This window comes from Oncorhynchus tshawytscha, linkage group LG08 (genome assembly GCF_018296145.1).
Source record: "Oncorhynchus tshawytscha isolate Ot180627B linkage group LG08, Otsh_v2.0, whole genome shotgun sequence".
NCBI classification, from domain to species: Eukaryota; Metazoa; Chordata; class Actinopteri; order Salmoniformes; family Salmonidae; genus Oncorhynchus; species Oncorhynchus tshawytscha.
Window position 1 is genome coordinate 5,726,004 of NC_056436.1, and position 21,466 is coordinate 5,747,469.

Below are 21,466 nucleotides of genomic sequence, written 5' to 3' on the forward strand. Positions count from 1 at the left end.
CTTGGGGTAGGTCATGGTGTAGGAGGCCTAACCTGGTCCTTGTGTAGGAGGCTTGTCGTGGTGTAGGAGGCCTAACCTGGTCGTGGTGTAGGAGGCCTAACCTGGTCGTGGGGTCATGGGGTAGGAGGCCTAACCTGGTCGTGGGGTAGGTCAGGGGTAGAGGGCCTAACCTGGTCGTTGGGGGTCATTGGGTAGAGGCCTAACCTGGTCGTGGGGTAGGAGGCCTAACCTGGTCGTGGGGGTGAAGGAGGCCTAACCTGATCTTGGGGTCAGGTGTAGGCCTAACCTGGTCCTTGTGGGAGGCTTGGAGGCCTAACCTGGTCGTGGTGTAGGTCATGGGGGGGTAGGAGGCCTAACCTGGTCGTGGTGTAGTAGGCCTAACCTGGTCCTGGGGTAGGAGGCCTGTCGTAGTGTAGGAGGCCTAACCTGGTCGTGGGGTAGGAAGCCTAACCTGGTCGTGGGGTAGGGGGCGTAGCAGGGTCTAAGCTGAGAGGGCCTAACCTGGTCGTGGTGTAGGAGGCCTAACCTGGTCCTGGTGTAGGAGGCCTGTCGTGGGGTAGGAGACCTAACCTGGTCGTGGGGTAGGAGACGTAGCAGGGTCTAAGCTGAGAGGGCATAACCTGGTTGTGGTGTAGGAGGCCTGTCGTGGTGTAGGAGGCCTAGCTTGGTCGTGGTGAAGGAGGCCTGTCCTGGTCCTGGGGAAGGAGGCCTAACCTGGTCCTGGGGTAGGAGGCCTAACCTGGTCCTGGGGTAGGAGGCCTAACCTGGTCCTGGGGTAGGAGGCCTAACCTGGTCCTGGGGTAGGAGGCCTAACCTGGTCCTGGGGTAGTTGGCCTAACCTGGTCCTGGGGTAGGAAGCCTAACCTGGTCCTGGGGTAGGAGGCCTAACCTGGTCCTGGGGTAGGAGGCCTAACCTGGTCCTGGGGTAGGAGGCCTAACCTGGTCCTGGGGTAGGAGGCCTAACCTCATCCTGGGGTAGGAGGCCTGTCGTGGTGTAGGAGGCCTAACCTGATCGTGGGGTAGGTCATGGTGTAGGAGGCCTGTCGTGGGGTAGGGGGCCTAACCTGGTCGTGGGGTAGGAGGCGTAGCAGGGTCTAAGCTGAGAGGGCCTAACCTGGTCGTAGTGTAGGAGGCCTGTCGTGGGGTAGGAGGCCTTGCCTGGTCGTGGTGAAGGAAACCTGTCCTGGTTGTGGTGTATGAGGCCTAAGCTGGTCGTGGTGTATGAGGCCTAACCTGGTCGTGGTGTAGGAGGCGTAGCAGGGTCTGAGCTGAGAGCAGGCTTTGGCACTGGGTCCACCCCAGGAGTAGCAGGAGGCGAGACAGAGGCTGGAACTCCCCCTTCAGAAGGTCCTCTAGCCTACAGAACTCCTCCCTCTTCACCAGGTCCAGAGCAGTCACCTGAGGGGGAAAAGTGGGGCTATGACTGAGGCCGTGTCACAAAATGGCACCCTAATCCCTATATAGTACACAACATTTGACCAGAGCCCGAGTGCACTATATAGGGAATAGGGTGCCATTTTAGTTACAGCCAAAAACAGAAAAGGTGTCTTATATGCAAGGAACTCATCTCATATAGTACCTGTTGATATCAGGATGACAATAGTTACAGTACCTGTGTTGATATTACACGCTATTACTCACTATCACACACTATTACACACTATTACTCACTATTACACACTATTACACACTATTACACAGTATTACGCATATTATGCACTACTACGCACTACTACGCACTATTACACACCATTACACACCATTACACACCATTACACACCATTACACACACTATTACGCACTATTACACACCATATTACACACCATATTACACACCATTACACACTATTACACACCATATTACACACTATTACACACTATTACACACCATTACACACACTATTACACACTATTACGCACTATTACGCACCATTACGCACTATTACGCACCATTACACACCATATTACACACTATTACACACTATTACACACTATTACGCACTATTACACACTATTACGCACTATTACACACCATTACACACCATTACACACTATTACACACTATTACACACTATTACACACTATTACACACCATATTAAACACTATTACACACTATTGCACACTATTGCACACTATTACACACTATTAAACACTATTACACACCATTACACACCATATCACACACTATTACACACTATTACACACCATATTACACACACTATTACACACTATTACACACTATTACACACCATATTACACACTATTACACACCATATTACACACTATTAAACACTATTATACACTATTACACATATTACACTCACCAGGACTCGTTCAAGGAAGTGCTTGCCGCTGCTAAGGCACTCAAAGTAAATGGTTTTCCAGACGGAAGGCCGGTCCCCATGACAACACAAGCCCAGCAGTAACTTCTCCGCTTCAGGAAGATCCACTGGGATGAAGGGGGGAGGAAAAGGCGGGAAAAAAAGGTTCAAAGAAAAAAAAGAAGGCTAGCGGCAAGGCTTCCACGTTGTTGATACCCCTTACCCGAGGTACAACCAGAGGTACAACCAGAGGTACAACCAGAGGTACAACCAGAGGTAAAACCATACCTGAGGTACAACCAGAGGTAAAACCATACCAGAGGTACAACCAGAGGTACAACCAGAGGTACAACCAGAGGTACCCAGAGGTACAACCAGAGGTACAACCAGAGGTACAACCATACCAGAGGTACAACCAGAGGTACAACCAGAGGTACAACCATACCAGAGGTACAACCATACCAGAGGTACAACCATACCCGGTACAACCATACCCGAGGTACAACCATACCCGAGGTACAACCAGAGGTACAACCATACCAGAGGTACAACCAGAGGTACAACCAGAGGTACAACCAGAGGTACAACCAGACCAGAGTACAACCATACCAGAGGTACAACCATACCAGAGGTACAACCAGAGGTACAACCAGAGGTACAACCATACCAGAGGTACAACCAGAGGTACAACCATACCAGAGGTACAACCAGAGGTACAACCAGAGGTACAACCATACCCGAGGTACAACCCGAGGTACAACCATACCCGAGGTACAACCAGAGGTACAACCAGAGGTACAACCATACCCGAGGTACAACCATACCAGAGGTACAACCAGAGGTACAACCATACCAGAGGTACAACCATACCAGAGAGAGTACAACCATACCAGTGGTACAACCAGAGGTACACCAGAGGTACCAGTGGTACAACCATACCAGAGGTACAACCAGAGGTACAACCAGAGGTACAACCATACCAGAGGTACAACCAGAGGTACAACCATACCAGAGGTACATACCAGAGGTACAACCAGAGGTACAACCATACCCGAGGTACAACCATACCCGAGGTACAACCAGAGGTACAACCAGAGGTACAACCAGAGGTACAACCAGAGGTACAACCATACCCGAGGTACAACCCGAGGTACAACCATACCAGAGGTACAACCAGAGGTACAACCAGAGGTACAACCAGAGGTACAACCATACCAGAGGTACAACCAGAGGTACAACCAGAGGTACAACCAGAGGTACAACCATACCAGAGGTACAACCATACCAGAGGTACAACCATACCAGAGGTACAACCATACCAGTGGTACAACCACACCAGTGGTACAATCAGAGGTACAACCAGAGGTACAACCATACCAGAGGTACAACCAGAGGTACAACCATACCAGAGGTAAAACCAGAGGTACAACCAGTACAACCAGAGGTACAACCATACCAGAGGTACAACCAGAGGTACAACCAGAGGTACAACCATACCCGAGGTACAACCAGAGGTACAACCACACCAGAGGTACAACCAGAGGTACAACCATACCAGAGGTACAACCAGAGGTACAACCATACCAGAGGTACAACCATACCAGAGGTACAACCATACCAGAGGTACAACCATACAATTTTTTTTTTGACAAAACCATCCATTTCATAACAAAATGGGAGACTGTAGAGATACATAAACATGGTTGTGCTTTGTTCTTCCCTCGGGCAGGGGTGTCTCAACAACTAGAGGATTGGCCACTATAGCCTAAAGAGAGAGAAATACTGTGTAAAACAATGGCCTTTCGATACGTTGCATCAGAAATATTTCACTATGCATTTACAGTGAGCTAATACTATATTTTATAAACAGTATTGACACACAGTATATAGGGTCAATATACAGCATATTTTAGTTTACCTTTATTTAACTAAGTCAGTTAAGAACGAATTCTTATTTTCAATGACGGCCCTGTTCAGGGGCAGAACGACAGATTTGTACCTTGTCAGCTCGGGGATTTGAACTTGCAACCTTCCGGTTACTATTCCAACGCTCTAACCACTAGGCTACCCTGCCGCCACAAGCACATAGGGTCAGTACACAGCACATAGGGTCAATGCACAGCACATAGGGGCAGTGCACAGCACATAGGGTCAGTACACAGCACATAGGGTCAGTACACAGCACATAGGGTCAGTACACAGCACATAGGGTCAGTACACAGCACATAGGGTCAGTGCACAGCACATAGGGTCAGTACATTGCATTGTCGGAACTAGAAGCACAAGCATTTCGCTACACTCGCATTAACATCTGCTAACCATGTGTATGTGACAAATAAAATTTGATTTGATTTGATTTTGTACACAGCACATAGGGTCAATGCACAGCACATATAGCGTCAATATACAGTATATAGTGTTAACATACAGTAACAGCAGCTGTACTGTCAACGTTACATCGTAACAAATCCTCCTCCTCTACAGCCTACACATAGCCTACATTCATAACCGTTAAGGAACTAGCTATATAAACATGTTTAAAAACATATTTCTCCTCTACACACAACTGTAAGATAACTGTTAAAGAACAAGGCCAGAAATTGATCAATGCGCTTTGGTCTCTGTCAAATAAACCTGATAAAGTAAAGTTTGTGTAAAGTAGAGTTTGTGTAAAGTAGAGTTTGTGTAAAGTAACGTTTGTGTAAAGTAACGTTTGTGTAAAGTAACGTTTGTGTAAAGTAACGTTTGTGTAAAGTAACGTTTGTGTAAAGTAACGTTTGTGTAAAGTTTGTGTAAAGTTTTGTGTAAAGTAGAGTTTGTGTAAAGTAGAGTTTGTGTAAAGTAGAGTTTGTGTAAAGTAACGTTTGTGTAAAGTAGAGTTTGTGTAAAGTAGAGTTTGTGTAAAGTAGAGTTTGTGTAAAGTAGAGTTTGTGTAAAGTAACGTTTGTGTAAAGTAAAGTTAAAGGGATAGTTCACCCAAATTACGAAATGACATATTGGTTTCCTTAGTGTGTAAGTGGTCTATAGACAAGGTATGACAGCAATCCAAGTTTCCCTGGCACTGTTTCCACATGCTAACGTTTTAGCTTTTGTGGCACAAATCCCATTCAAGTCATGGGACCAATATTAGCATTTCTCGCACATCATGTTCAATATATCTCTAAGTTACTTTGTTGAGCTTCACAATCAATTTTAGATACTTTCGGATTATTTGGACATGATGCGCGCAAAAAATGCTAATATCGATCCCATGACTAGAATGGGATTTGTTCCACAAAAGCTAAAACATTAGCATGTGGAAACACTGCCGGGGGAAACTAAACTAAAGCATGGATTGCTGTCATACTTTGTCCATAGACTGGTAATCCAGCTACCCTGCCGCCCGGGGCGGAAGGGTAGCCTAGTGGTTAGAGCGTTGGACTAGTAACCAAAAGGTTGCAAGTTCTAATCCCGAGCTGACAAGGTACAAATCTGTCGTTCTGCCCCTGAACAGGCAGTTAACCCACTGTTCCTAGGCCATCATTGAAAATAAGAATTTGTTCTTAACTGACTTGCCTAGTAAAATAAAGGTAAAATTAAAATAAATTAAAAATTAAAAAATCCTTACCCTATAAACAATGTGGCATTTTGTAAAAGTTACATTTAAAAGCAAATCTGTGATTTACTAAAAAAAATTTTTTTTTTACTTTTAAATGAATGATAGCCATTGATTCTTGAAAAATATAACGCATAAATACCTCATGATCATAGTTTACCGGTCGTACCCAATCAGAAATGTAATACAAGGCAATAGTAAACATGTCCCCTCCCCAGCCCCTTGGTTTATATGCATTACAGTTCATTAAGATTACATGTCTACTTATATTAACTATATCATTATTAAATATATGCCTACTGTATGACAGCTAGCAAATTAATTAGCTAACTAACGTTAGTCTGCCTAGCTGGAACTTCTGAAGAAGGAAACATTTTTATTTCTACAATTTCCAAAAGATAAACAAATCAAAAACATCATTACTTTTTACGAGACGTGCTTGTGCCGTCATGTGCATTCGTAGCACCATTTCTAACTTATTTACATTCGTATGTTGTCTCCATTTTGATGTCGAGGTTTTACATTTTGGCTGACTTTTCTTAGCAGATTGAATTATGGGACGTTTCAGGCCCCGAAGTGAACATAATTGTACACTCGACAAAACTCCATTCAAAAACAATGGGCTTGTGATGCAAACTTCCCTTGCTTGGCTAATCATTTGGACCGATGACAAATAAGGCCCCCCCCTCCCCCAAGGGCACAAGGCGAGGAGGGTAAGTGGACGAGGGAGTGTCTTTGGTGAGTTTTAACCGCAGTCCATGTCACGTTCCAAAAGACTCTTTGGTAAAAGGCAAGGAGTTAGAATGAGAGGAATGCCAGCTAAATAGACCGGTACTCGGACGAGAAGGCAGTCAGAAGGCAAGATCGTGTGGGACCATTCTAGCCAATGAGAGGGCAGACATGCGTGTGAACAACAGGTACAACTCCGATATTTTTTTAGTATTTTTCTTTTTATCAAAGTTGCCGGGACGTCACATGACCCATTTATCAGTACACTCGTAACAACCTAAACACGATGAAACTTCCATTAAAGTAAATTACCCATTACAATTTTATTAACCGAATTCAACTAACAGTCATTGACCTCCGTACATAAACTCCTGGATTGATGAGCAGAGGAAAAAAGATAAGAAAAAAGACAGATTAGTAGAAGACAGATTTTGGGCCAAGTTATCCCTCTCTCTTCTCTTCTTCCTCTCTGGTGTGACTCACACGTTTCAGTTGATTAATATAGCTCCCGCCTAAGGCCAAATCGGTATAAGTTTTGAAAATGCCGGACACCTATGGAAAGACGCATCTTTCACCCAAGTTTCGTCAAAAACTTTTTATTTTATTTTTTAAATCGGGGCTAGTGCCGTATCTGAGATATCGTGTGTGACTAACGTACGAACGGAGACCGATGTACAGTATCCTCCCTGATTTCATCTAACGTACGGATGAACAGACGGAGATCAACAGTAAACCCTCCCTGATTTGATCTCGGCAGACAATAAGCTTGTTTTTGGATTCACTGTTTGTAAACAACGCAATTGTAAACAAACACATTTTCAAAACATGGTTGTAACTATACTGTTGATCTCATGGATGTTGTTGTTGTTGTTGTTTGAACAGCAGACTGCCCCTTTTAGGTTTCAGGTAAATTATACGTAAGTAAAAAAGTCCATCCTCACCCTGGGTGCTGGGAGTCTCTCTCAGTAGTCCGTCTCTGTGCAGCCTGAGTGCTGTAGAGCAGTAATGGGAGAGCAAGGTGTGGCAGCGGGGCCGTAGCAGGGAGCTCAGGACCCTCTCTTCTCTCAGGGGCCCGTGTCTGGCCCTCCACAGGGCCTCACACAGGGCCTCCACCCCGCCTCCTCCACCTCGCTCCGACCTCAGGGGCATCAGGGCTAGGACCGCACACATCTCCTCCGCCCAGCCCTCCATCTTCTCTGAGCCTGGACCAAGATGCTCCACTCTCTCCATCAGGTATCTGATGAATGTGTCCTTTAATAGAAATAATAATACATTTGATATAAACCCTGGGGGGGTAAAACAATTACAATTAAAAGCTACCTGTAGGATGTGGTTCCCTGTGTTAACACTCCTGGGGTGGTCCTCCAGGAAGCTAACCAGAGCCTGGGCCACTCTGGGTCTCTTCTGATCCAACAAGGCCTCGAGACAGGTCTCTATCCCTGGACTCTGAGCATCGCCCGCCCCTGGGACCCCTGATCCCTTTCTCTCCTCCGACTGGGTGGTTAGGAAGGCCTGGTGGAGTTCCTGAGGACGATGAACATATTAAAAAATATACTCTATAATATTAACTTGAAACTAACCTTATGGTTTTGTATCAATAGCCGTAATTGTTGAAATTAACTTTATGATCTCTATAAAATGTTGTCCTTGTCCATTTTTTTCTTTTTTGGAAAATAAGAAGTATAAACCTTGAGCGTTGTCTCTGGCACCTCGTCTCCTAGCTCCTCTAGAAGCAGCAGGAACTCTAGTTCTCTCCTGACTGAAACAGAAACCTCTTCCTTGGTCCATTTCTCCAGGACTTGAAGCCAAAGCCAGGCCAGTTTGTGAGGGCTGCCCACACTCTCCCATCTACAATACACACAAAAGATAATTATATAACCAATTGATATTGGCTAATCAATTACAACCCAAAACTACCAGGAACACAAAAACAATGTTTCAGCATTTCTCTCCACCAAAACATCCTCCTCCTCCCCCTCTCTCCTCCTCCCCCCCCTCTCTCCTCCTCCCTCCTCCCCCTCCCCCTCCTCCTCCTCCTCCTCCCCCTTGTTGTCCTCCTTCTCCTCCTCCCCCCTCGTCCTCCTTCTCCTCCCCCCCTCGTCCTCCCTCTCCCCCCCCTCCCCCTCATCCTCCTCCTCCTCCCCCTGGTCCTCCTCCTCCTCCTCCTCCTCCTCCCCCTGGTCCTCCTCCCCCTGGTCCTCCTCCCCCCTGGTCCTCCTCCCCCCTGGTCCTGGTCCTCCTCCTCCTCCCCCTGGTCCTCCTCCTCCTCCCCCTGGTCATCCTCCTCCTCCCCCTGGTCATCCTCCTCCTGGTCATCCTCCTCCTGGTCATCCTCCTCCTGGTCATCCTCCTCCTCCCCCTGGTCCTCCCTCTCCCTCCTCCTCCTCCTCCTCCTCCCTCTCCTCCCTCCTCCTCCCTCCTCCAGGTAAGCAGCCTAACTCACTCTAGCGGGTAAGGGTAGGTGATGATGGCCTTGATGATGTCCCGTAGCCGTTGTGACACTTCTCCTCCAGCGTCACACAGCTGAGGCACACAGGCTCCAGCCAGTTCCCACTCCGCATTCTGCAGACACCGAGTGAAGAAATCAAACAGCTCCTGTAGGGAGGTCTCTGCCTCGCAGCCGTACGGGTGCATGTCCGTCTCCTCCTCTGGTTTAATCACAGTCTGGTCACCTCAGGGTCAAGGGTTCACCCCCCCGTCTTTCACGGCATGGCAGGGGGAGGAGTAATAACTAGGAGCTGGGATAAAATACAGGATTTTATCAGTTAACGTCTAAGAGATGCTTTTATCTAAAAAATTTAAAAAAGACATACATTTTTTTTTTCATATGGCTGGCACCTGCGGGAATTGAACCCACGACCCTTGGTGTTGCAGGTTCCAGGCACAGAGGACCACGAGCTGAGAAACGCTCAACTTCATTCTCTTATATAAAGAGAGTCGAGCGTTCTGCTAGAGGACCACAGAGTCATAATGTTTTTGTTTTTTTATATATATATATATATTTTTTTTTTTTTTTTTAAAGGCCATCCCCAACTGTAACATGAATGATAAGGAAGAGTAGAGCTGTATCCCAAATGGCAATATACTTCCTATTCACTACATAGTGCTCTGCATTTCACCAGTACCCTATTCCCTATTAAAAAAATGTTTTAACAGTGTTTTAAGTGAGAGGTAGGCATTGGTCTGGATGGAAAATTCATGAGCACCACAATGCCTACTCCACCCATGCTCTACCCAGGTTTTACAGCACCACAATGCCTACTCCACCAAGGTTTTACAGCACCACAATGCCTACTCCACCAAGGTTTTACAGCACCACAATGCCTACTCCACCCATGCTCTACCAAGGTTTTACAGCCCCACAATGCCTACTCCACCCATGCTCTACCAAGGTTTTCCAGCACCACAATACCTACTCCACCCATGCTCTACCAAGGTTTTCCAGCACCACAATACCTACTCCACCCATGCTCTACCAAGGTTTTCCAGCACCACAATACCTACTCCACCCATGCTCTACCAAGGTTTTACAGCCCCACAATACCTACTCCACCCATGCTCTACCAAGGTTTAACAGCACCACAATGCCTACTCCACCCATGCTCTACCAAGGTTTAACAGCACCACAATGCCTACTCCACCCATGCTCTACCAAGGTTTTACAGCCCCACAATACCTACTCCACCCATGCTCTACCAAGGTTTTACAGCACCACAATGCCTATTCCACCCATGCTCTACCAAGGTTTTACAGCACCACAATGCCTACTCCACCCATGCTCTACCAAGGTTTTACAGCACCACAATGCCTACTCCACCCATGCTCTACCAAGGTTTTACAGCACCACAATGCCTACTCCACCCATGCTCTACCAAGGTTTTCCAGCACCACAATACCTACTCCACCCATGCTCTACCAAGGTTTTACAGCACCACAATACCTACTCCACCCATGCTCTACCAAGGTTTTCCAGCACCACAATACCTACTCCACCCATGCTCTACCAAGGTTTTCCAGCACCACAATACCTACTCCACCCATGCTCTACCAAGGTTTTACAGCACCACAATGCCTACTCCACCCATGCTCTACCAAGGTTTAACAGCACCACAATACCTACTCCACCCATGCTCTACCAAGGTTTAACAGCACCACAATGCCTACTCCACCCATGCTCTACCAAGGTTTTACAGCACCACAATGCCTACTCCACCCATGCTCTACAGTAGCTATGTTGGTCTATTGTTCTCTGAACAATGTGTAGGCAGGTTTCTTAGGATTCAAACCTTCTCAAAACAACCGAATTCATACTCTTAGAGGAATTGTTTACACAATAATGTGATTTAAAAACGGTAACGTATTGGATTTTCCACACACCCCACACACACAGCTTGTTTTTTATTTTTATTTACATGAAAGCAAGCTTTGCTTTTATATTTACAAGACCATCAGCCATTTTGTCTTGTAGTAACGTGGTGCCTGTCTGTATTTCCTTAAACATTTATTTTAGCAATACAAGTCATTTAGAAAACACACACATATCTGTATACATATCTGTATATATATACATATATATATATCTATATATCTATGGGGTATGGTGATGTCATTATGGGGTATGGTGATGTCATTATGGATATATATATACATACATATATATATCTATATCTATACATACATATCTATATATACATATATATACATATCTATATATAGATATATATATACATATATATATATATATATACACATACATATATATAAAACATTATTTTCTTGGTCCGTACTGTGTTTGACACAGTCTCTCATACCAGATATAATGAGCCAGCCTGTCTGCATTCCTGGTTGATGTAACCATTAGCTTACCTGTGTAATATTGACATAGGCATGTTTTGCAAACATAGTCCCGTTTTATCATCAATTGCCGTGCGGATCAATGGATCAAGTTAAACGTTAACTCAAAGATGTGTATTTGTATTTATTTTTTTGCAATAAAGATGTTGACGCTACAATAATACACATTTACAATAGGCCTATATCTAAACACATACAGGGAATTTGGAAAATATTCAGACCCCTGGACTTTTTCCACATTTTGTTAAGTTACAGACTTATTCTAAAATTGATTAAAGTATTATTTTTCCTCATCAAACTACACACAATACCCCATAATGACATCACAATACTCCATAATGACATCACCATACTCCATAATGACATCACCATACTCCATAATGACATCACCATACTCCATAATGACATCACCATACTCCATAATGACATCACAATACTCCATAATGACATCACAATACTCCATAATGACATCACAATACTCCATAATGACATCACCATACCCCATAATGACATCACCATACTCCATAATGACAAAGTGAAAACATGTTTTTAGACATTTTTGCAAATGTTTTAAAAATAAAAAATACCTTATTTACATAAGTATTCAGACCCTTTGCTATGAGACTCGAAATTGAGCTCAGGTGCATCTTGTTTCCATTGATCACCCTTGAGATGTTGACAACTTTATTGACATCCTGAGTGCTCTGGAGCAGGTTCTCAGACTGGGGTGAAGGTTCACCTTCCAACAGCACAACGACCCTAAGGACACAGTCAAGACAACGCATGAGTGGCTTTGGGAAAAGTCTCGGAATGTCCTTGAGTGGACCAGCCAGAGCCCGGACTTCAACCCGATCGAACATCTCTGGAGAGACCTGAAAATAGCTGTCAGTGACGCTCCCCATTCAATCTGACAGAGCTTGAGAGGATCTGCAGAGAAGAATGGGAGAACCTCCCCAAATACAGGTGTACCGAGCTTGTAGAATCCCACCCAAGAAGACTCGAGGCTGTAATCGCTGCAAAAGGTGCTTCAACAAAGTACTGAGTAAAGGGTCTGAATACTTATGTAAATGTGATTTTTCAGTTAGACATGTTTTATACATTTGCAAACATTTCTAAAAACCTGTTTTTGCTTTGTCATTATGGGGTATTGTGATGTCATTATGGGGTATTGTGATGTCATTATGGGGTATTGTGATGTCATTATGGGGTATTGTGATGTCATTATGGGGTATTGTGATGTCATTATAGGGTATTGTGATGTCATTATAGGGTGTTGTGATGTCATTATGGGGTATTGTGATGTCATTATGGGGTATTGTGTGTAGATTGATGAGGGAAAAAAACAATTGAATACATTTTAGAAAAATGCTGTAACGTAACAAAATGTGGAGAAAGTCAAGGGGTCTGAATATTTTCCGAATGCTCTGTAAGTAGTTGGTTTTATTCAAACACTGTCTATATATGGAAAAATAAGGTTAAACATTTCGACCAATCGATTGGGAAAAAGAACTAGACGACTCTCAGTCGGGGACAGCCCCAATGCATTTCATGGTTAACCTCAGCTTGTAAACCAACAGACTAGCTGATGCAGGCAGTGAGCTGTTTGTTGAGTTGCTGGGCAACCGAGTGGCTGGGCAACCGAGTGGCTGGCCCAGTTAGACAGAATGAGATTTAGCTAAAAAGACACAAGCATTATCAGAAATGCTACAAAAGGTAGCACATTGATTCTTAAATGGACAGAAACTTGCACGTGAGAGCAATTAATTGCAAACTTAATAAAAAACTGTTTCACCTATGAATTTTGTCAATCACCCCCCCAAAAAAATGTTTTATCCAATGGTCACTAGTCTTGTTTTAATCTGCCGTCTAAAATTGTAGCTATTTTAGCACAGAAAATACTCATAAAACTAACGACCCTCTTAAAAATCCTCAATGTGCTTTTCGGTAACGACTTGACAGCTCATGACGAGGCGGGGATTGTGTTTGTGTACCTCCAATAGAGTTGATTTGCGAATTTTCATCGGTTTACATTAAGGATGCACAATATGTCGGTGAACATATCGGAATCGGCAGATATTAGATAAAAATGCCAACATCGGTATCGGGCCTGATGCTTAACGCCGATGTTAAAAACCGGATGTCAATATATAACGTAGGTACATGACGTTATGACGCCACGTAAAAGTTTGCGCTGCACGTGCAACACAGCATTCCTAACCTAGTCCACAACGTCTGCTGTTGGGATTGAGCAGTCAACAAGCCGGGCAGTCATTTGAAAGAGTAAGAATATTTTCAGCGAGACAACTCAAAAGGGCGAAATCCATTAACGCCAAGATAAATGGAAGTCGTTGCCCTTGACCAATCAACCGTTCTCTGCCGAGGGTGATGTTGGCTTTCGCCGACTGGTCGAGCACCGGGTACACGCTACCAAGTGCGCTATTTTTCAGATGTTGCCCTACCGGAGTTACACAGTAATAGCGTCACTGCTATTAGCTTCATGACATACCTAACCCTATGGAACTCCGTTTGGGTCTTTACATGTCAAAAAAGACACAGTAGCGCTGTCAAAGCTGTACAAAAAAAGTCTGCAAACAAGCAAACAACGGCCACGAACGATGCGTTTACAATACCGCGTTGGTAATAAAGCATCATTTGTTCGACCACAACTTCTGGGGTAGCTAGCTTTAGCTTGGTTCCTAGCTAGCACCAATACAACCAGCCTGAAAACAACGACCAGTAGAAACTGCAATCATTGTGCTGGGGACAATAAAAATTCATTTTAAAATGCGACTCGTTTCAGGAAACTAGGCATATGTCGGGCGTCGCTACTCCACAGGAGATCCATTTGAACCCTACTCCACAGGAGATCCATTTGAACCCTACTCCACAGGAGATCCATTTGAACCCTACTCCACAGGAGATGCATTTGAACCCTACTCCACAGGAGATCCATTTGAACCCTACTCCACAGGAGATCCATTTGAACCCTACTCCACAGGAGATCCATTTGAACCCTACTCCACAGGAGAGCCATTTGAACCCTACTCCACAGGAGAGCCATTTGAGCCCTACTCCACAGGAGAGCCATTTGAGCCCTACTCCACAGGAGAGCCATTTGAGCCCTACTCCACAGGAGATCCATTTGAGCCCTACTCCACAGGAGATCCATTTGAGCCCTACTCCACAGGAGATCCATTTGAGCCCTGCTCCACAGGAGATCCATTTGAGCCCTGCTCCACAGGAGAGCCATCCATTTGAGCCCTACTCCACAGGAGATCCATTTGAGCCCTACTCCACAGGAGATCCATTTGAGCCCTATTCCACAGGAGATCCATTTGAGCCCTACTCCACAGGAGAGCCATCCATTTGAGCCCTACTCCACAGGAGATCCATCCATTTGAGCCCTACTCCACAGGAGATCCATCCATTTGAGCCCTACTCCACAGGAGATCCATTTGAGCCCTACTCCACAGGAGATCCATTTGAGCCCTACTCCACAGGAGATCCATTTGAGCCCTACTCCACAGGAGATCCATTTGAACCCTACTCCACAGGAGATCCATTTGAACCCTACTCCACAGGAGATCCATTTGAACCCTACTCCACAGGAAATCCATTTGAACCCTACTCCACAGGAGAGCCATCCATTTGAACCCTACTCCACAGGAGAGCCATCCATTTGAACCCTACTCCACAGGAGAGCCATCCATTTGAGCCCTACTCCACAGGAGAGCCATCCATTTGAGCCCTACTCCACAGAAGATCCATTTCAGCCCTACTCCACAGGAGATCCATTTGAACCCTACTCCACAGGAGATCCATTTGAACCCTACTCCACAGGAGAGCCATCCATTTGAACCCTACTCCACAGGAGAGCCATCCATTTGAACCCTACTCCACAGGAGAGCCATCCATTTGAACCCTACTCCACAGGAGAGCCATCCATTTGAACCCTACTCCACAGGAGAGCCATCCATTTGAACCCTACTCCACAGGAGATCCATCCATTTGAACCCTACTCCACAGGAGATCCATCCATTTGAACCCTACTCCACAGGAGATCCATCCATTTGAACCCTACTCCACAGGAGAGCCATCCATTTGAACCCTACTCCACAGGAGAGCCATCCATTTGAACCCTACTCCACAGGAGAGCCATCCATTTGAACCCTACTCCACAGGAGAGCCATCCATTTGAACCCTACTCCACAGGAGAGCCATCCATTTGAACCCTACTCCACAGGAGAGCCATCCATTTGAACCCTACTCCACAGGAGAGCCATCCATTTGAACCCTCCAGGAGAGCCATCCATTTGAACCCTACTCCACAGGAGAGCCATCCATTTTGAACCCTACCTCCACAGGAGAGCCATCCATTTTGAACCCTACCTCCACAGGAGAGCCATCCATTTGAACCCTACTCCACAGGAGAGCCATCCATTTGAACCCTATTTGAACCCTCCACAGGAGAGCCATCCATCCATTTGAACCCTACTCCACAGGAGAGCCATCCATTTGAACCCTACTCCACAGGAGAGCCATCCATTTGAACCCTACTCCACAGGAGAGCCATCCATTTGAACCCTCCTCCACAGGAGAGCCATCCATTTGAACCCTACTCCACAGGAGAGCCATCCATTTGAACCCTACTCCACAGGAGAGCCATCCATTTGAACCCTACTCCACAGGAGAGCCATCCATTTGAACCCTACCCTCCACAGGAGAGCCATCCATTTGAACCCTACTCCACAGGAGAGCCATCCATTTGAACCCTACTCCACAGGAGAGCCATTTGAGGCCTACTCCACAGGAGAGCCATTTGAGGGAGATCCATACCCTACCCACAGGAGAGCCATTTGAGGCCTACTCCACAGGAGAGCCATTTGAACCCTACTCCACAGGAGAGCCATTTGAGGCCTACTCCACAGGAGAGCCATTTGAGGCCTACTCCACAGGAGAGCCATTTGAGGCCTACTCCACAGGAGAGCCATTTGAGGCCTACTCCACAGGAGAGCCATTTGAGGCCTACTCCACAGGAGATCCATTTGAGGCCTACTCCACAGGAGATCCATTTGAGGCCTACTCCACAGGAGATCCATTTGAGGCCTTTGACCCTACTCCACAGGAGATCCATTTGAGGCCTACTCCACAGGAGATCCATTTGAGGCCTACTCCACAGGAGATCCATTTGAGCCCTACTCCACAGGAGATCCATTTGAACCCTACTCCACAGGAGATCCATTTGAACCCTACTCCACAGGAGAGCCATTTGAACCCTACTCCACAGGAGATCCATTTGAACCCTACTCCACAGGAGATCCATTTGAACCCTACTCCACAGGAGATCCATTTGAACCCTACTCCACAGGAGATCCATTTGAACCCTACTCCACAGGAGATCCATTTGAACCCTACTCCACAGGAGATCCATTTGAACCCTACTCCACAGGAGATCCATTTGAACCCTACACCACAGGAGAGCCATTTGAACCCTACTCCACAGGAGATCCATTTGAACCCTACTCCACAGGAGAGCCATTTGAACCCTACTCCTTGGCCAGAGCGTCCAGTTGTGTGCTCTGAATGCTCCGAGAGCGAAACCCTCTGAATTTACGAATGCCCAGAGTGCACTCTGGCACTCCAGACTAAATTTATGAATACACCCGTAGTATAAACCAGCCTTAAGTCTTGAACTCTTTGGTTGTTTAGTACATGGCCTGACACGTGAATCCTTAAAGAGATGGGTGGGGCTAAAGCTTAAGAGGGTGTGAACGATGCTGAATGGGTGGGGCTAAAGCTTAGGAGGATGTGAACGATGCTGAATGGGTGGGGCTAAAGCTTAGGAGGATGTGAACGATGCTGAATGGGTGGGGCTAAAGCTTAGGAGGATGTGAACGATGCTGAATGGGTGGGGCTAAAGCTTAGGAGGATGTGAACGATGCTGAATGGGTGGGGCTAAAGCTTAGGAGGATGTGAACGATGCTGAATGGGTGGGGCTAAAGCTTAGGAGGATGTGAACGATGCTGAATGGGTGGGGCTAAAGCTTAAGAGGGTGTGAACGATGCTGAATGGGTGGGGCTAAAGCTTAAGAGGGTGTGAACGATGCTGATTGGGTGGGGCTAAAGCTTAAGAGGGTGTGAACGATGCTGAATGGGTGTAGACAAAGAAGGGCTCTCCAGGAGGTACCAAAACATTAAAAAGGGGCATTTTCTCCAAAGTGAGTTTACAAGTTGATCAACTTTCAAAGCAGAACGACTTTCCCTTTGTTCCTCAACTGTAGCGTATGATATAGCATTTTCTAGCTCTGAGTCTCTACTTTTATCCAAATGAAAACATTTAAAAAACACAACATGAAGTGTTGCTACATAAGACCGAATAGTGCCTGTCGGTCATTATTATGCAGTTGTCACACGACACAAAGCCACAGATGTCTGAAGTTTTGAGGAAGCGTGCAATTGGCATGCTGACTGCAGGAATGTACACCAGAGCAGTTGGCAGAGAATGTTATGTTAATTTATCTACCATAACCCACCTTCAATGTCGTATTAGATAATTTGGCAATGCGTCCAACCGGCCTCACAACCGCAGACCACGTGTATGGCGTTGTGTGGGCGAGCGATTTGCTGTGATGTCAACATTGTGAACAGAGTGCCCCATTGTGGCGGTGGGGTTATGGTATGGGCAGGCATAAGCTACATAAAACAAACACAATTCAATTTTATTGATGACAATTTGAACGCACAGAGATATCAATAAAAAAAGATGCCGAGGCCCCTTTTCGTGCCATTCAGCCATTCACCAGACGTGTCACCCGTTGAGCATGTTTGGGATGCTCTGGATTGACGTGTACGACAGCTTGTTTTCCAGTTCCAGCCAATAAAACAGCAAGTTGGCACGGCCATTGGAGAGGAGAGGGACAACGTTCCACAGGCCACAATCAACAGCCTGATCAACTCCACACCAAGTAGACGTGCCGAGCTGCGTGAGGCAGATGGTGGTCACACCTGATTAGTGGCCGTCGGTGTCATTTAAGATGAGGGAGGACAATATGTTTTTTTTCTTCATGAGTGTGGCCTTATTTCTATCACAGCATATTGGATGACTGTCATTCATATTCCATTCACCCAGTTCAATGTAACAGTGATAGGTTTAGGTTACTGTCATTCATATTCCATTCACCCAGTTCAATGTAACAGTGATAGGTTTAGGTTACTGTCATTTATATTCACCCAGTTCAATGTAACAGCGATAGGTTTAGGTTACTGTCATTCATATTCCATTCACCCAGTTCAATGTAACAGTGATAGGTTTAGGTTACTGTCATTCATATTCCATTCACCCAGTTCAATGTAACAGTGATAGGTTTAGGTTACTGTCATTCATATTCCATTCACCCAGTTCAATGTAACAGTGATAGGTTTAGGTTACTGTCATTCATATTCCATTCACCCAGTTCAATGTAACAGTGATAGGTTTAGGTTACTGTCATTCATATTCCATTCACCCAGTTCAATGTAACAGTGATAGGTTTAGGTTACTGTCATTTATATTCACCCAGTTCAATGTAACAGCGATAGGTTTAGGATAATAGGTGATACTCTAATGTTCTCTATACCCATCATGAGGTTGAAACAACCTAGACTATGAATGAAAGTTTCCAACGTAGGTGCACACAGGTCGAAAGAATAATTTGAGGTGACAGACAGTGACACATTCAATACTGCCTTGCACACTCTTGCCTGCATCTAGCTGATCTAGGGTGTAATTATTAGTCCAACAGTTGCAAACGAGAGTTTATTGGACAAACTCAGGTATGTTTATTTCGTTTCCTTCTGTTTAAGAAACATTTGTCAACAGAATCAGCAGAATGAATACACCACTGATCACGCATAAAACACAGTTCAGTTTCATAGGAGCCACGTGGTATTCCCTCTCACATCTATTCACACTCTTCCTCTCACCTTTTCCCTTCGCTTGTCAACTTCAATGCAAATCAGCTGTATGTGACCAAGCGAAAAAAACCTTTCCAAGCCAAACCATATCATAACCGCTGCACACAGCCTACATTGTTGTCACCATATTAGCTAAAGTAACGTCATAGTCAACATAGCTAATAGAACTAACGTGTTAGTAAACCTGCTATAATCATGAAGTAGTGTTACAGTGTACAGTCAGTAAGCAGTTTAGCAGTTACACTGGCGGGCACCATTCATTTGTTCAAAACTGTTCAACTATTGTCTTTCTTTTTGAGTCAACTACTCACCAAATGTTATGCACTGCAGTGCTAGCTAGCTGTAGCTTATGCTTTCAGTACAAGATTAATTAACCGATCCTTTGATTGGGTAGACAACATGTCAGTTCATGCTGCAAGAGCTCTAATAGTTTGGAGGACATCCTCCGGGAAGTTGTCATAATTACTGTGTAAGTCTATGGAAGGGGGTGAGAACCATGAGCCTCCTAGGTTTTGTACTGAAGTCAATGTACTCAGAGGAGGACGGAAACTAGCTGTCCTCTGACTACACCATAGTGCTACCCTACAGAGTGCTGCTGAGGCTACTGTAGACTTTTAGTACAAAAAGTAGTGTTTCATCAATTATTTGGTGACGTGAATATATTTAGTATAGTTTTGTCTAATAAGGTTCACTTTTTTAATGTTTTACAATTTTACTTTTATGAAATTCACTAAGGAGGAGCCTCCAATGCACCTGATACTGACTGGTTTTCTGATCCACAACCCCCTCCCTACCTGTGACCAACAGATGCATATCTGTATTCCCAGTCATGTGAAATCCATAGATTAGGGACTAATGAATTTATTTCAATTGACTGGATTTCCATACATAAACTGTAACTCAGTAAAATCTTAGAAATTGTTGCATGTTGCGCAAATATTTTTGTTCAGTGTAGATGTTTTTTTACAATAAGGTTCGTGCTTATTTGAGTGTTGTTAAAAAGAAACGCGACCGATATCATCATGAGACAACATTACTGACATGGCAAAAGCATCATCCAAATAATAGCCAGCTAGCTAACTTTAGCTGTCAAAAGAAACGGCATTGCATTCATGAAAGACGTAAGTTAAACCGACTAAATCATAAACACATCATGCTGATTAGATCAAGAACAACCAATGCATAATAAACAATTAACTTACATTGACTTACTTTCTATCGATGTGAATGTATTCCTTTTGTATAATATTTCACTGTTATTTCTTCCCTCTTCCGAATTGTTATGCTTAGCGCACAGTGTCCAAGCTAGAGAGCTATGTCATGTGACGAAATCAGCTGATTTCGCTTGCAGTTCAAAGGTTAAAAGAGAACTTCGCGCGAGACAGGCTATACCACGGGTGTATTCATTACGTTTCTTCTGTTGCAAAACGTTACGCCTGTTGCAAAAAGTTCTGAATTGTTCCGAATTGTTTTGCCATTGTTGCAAATAATTGTTCAACAGAAACGAAAGTTTCTACTGGACAAATTCAGTTAGGTCCCTCCACCTTTCATTGCGTTTGCTCTGTTCGCTTCCGTTTGCTTCTTAAACGTTTAACGGTTTCCGTTGTAAAGACGTAATGAATACACCCCAGAGATACTGGATATACTGACGAGATGCTTATGTTTCCGCCCTAACAATGGGAATCGTTGTCCACAGAGCGGGACAGCGGTCTGTTAAACTCCCGCCTATTCCTCTCTTTCGATTGGTGGATACATCTCGGTATTTGAATACTAACTTGAATATTCAATGAGGGGTGTTGACCGAATTTACCGTCAACCGCCTGTAATTGAATGGAGAGTGAGACGCTAACCTCATGAATATGCATAGCCCGTGTCGAATTTCAATAGGAACAATCGATGAGGGCTGTTGACGTCAACCACCTGTGCTGCGATTCTGATGATCTGACATGGTTTGCAGAGGGTCTTTTACTCAGTTATAAAGAATTCTTATCACTTTACAAGGTCCCTGTAACAC

The 21,466-nt window shown here is 44.9% G+C and overlaps 1 protein-coding gene across 1 annotated transcript in view; it reads right to left on the minus strand.

Annotated features, from left to right (window-relative positions):
* Positions 1-20,966, minus strand: part of zfyve26 (zinc finger, FYVE domain containing 26) — a 125,137-nt gene extending 104,171 nt beyond the window's left edge. Inside the window, 7 exon segments of the mRNA XM_042325107.1 lie at positions 1,234-1,398; positions 2,326-2,450; positions 7,588-7,897; positions 7,967-8,170; positions 8,335-8,494; positions 9,090-9,384; positions 20,665-20,966. Of these exon segments, the coding sequence (XP_042181041.1) occupies positions 1,234-1,398; positions 2,326-2,450; positions 7,588-7,897; positions 7,967-8,170; positions 8,335-8,494; positions 9,090-9,280 (1,155 nt within the window). The 5' untranslated portion in view covers positions 9,281-9,384; positions 20,665-20,966.
* Between the last annotated feature and the right edge of the window lie 500 nt (positions 20,967-21,466).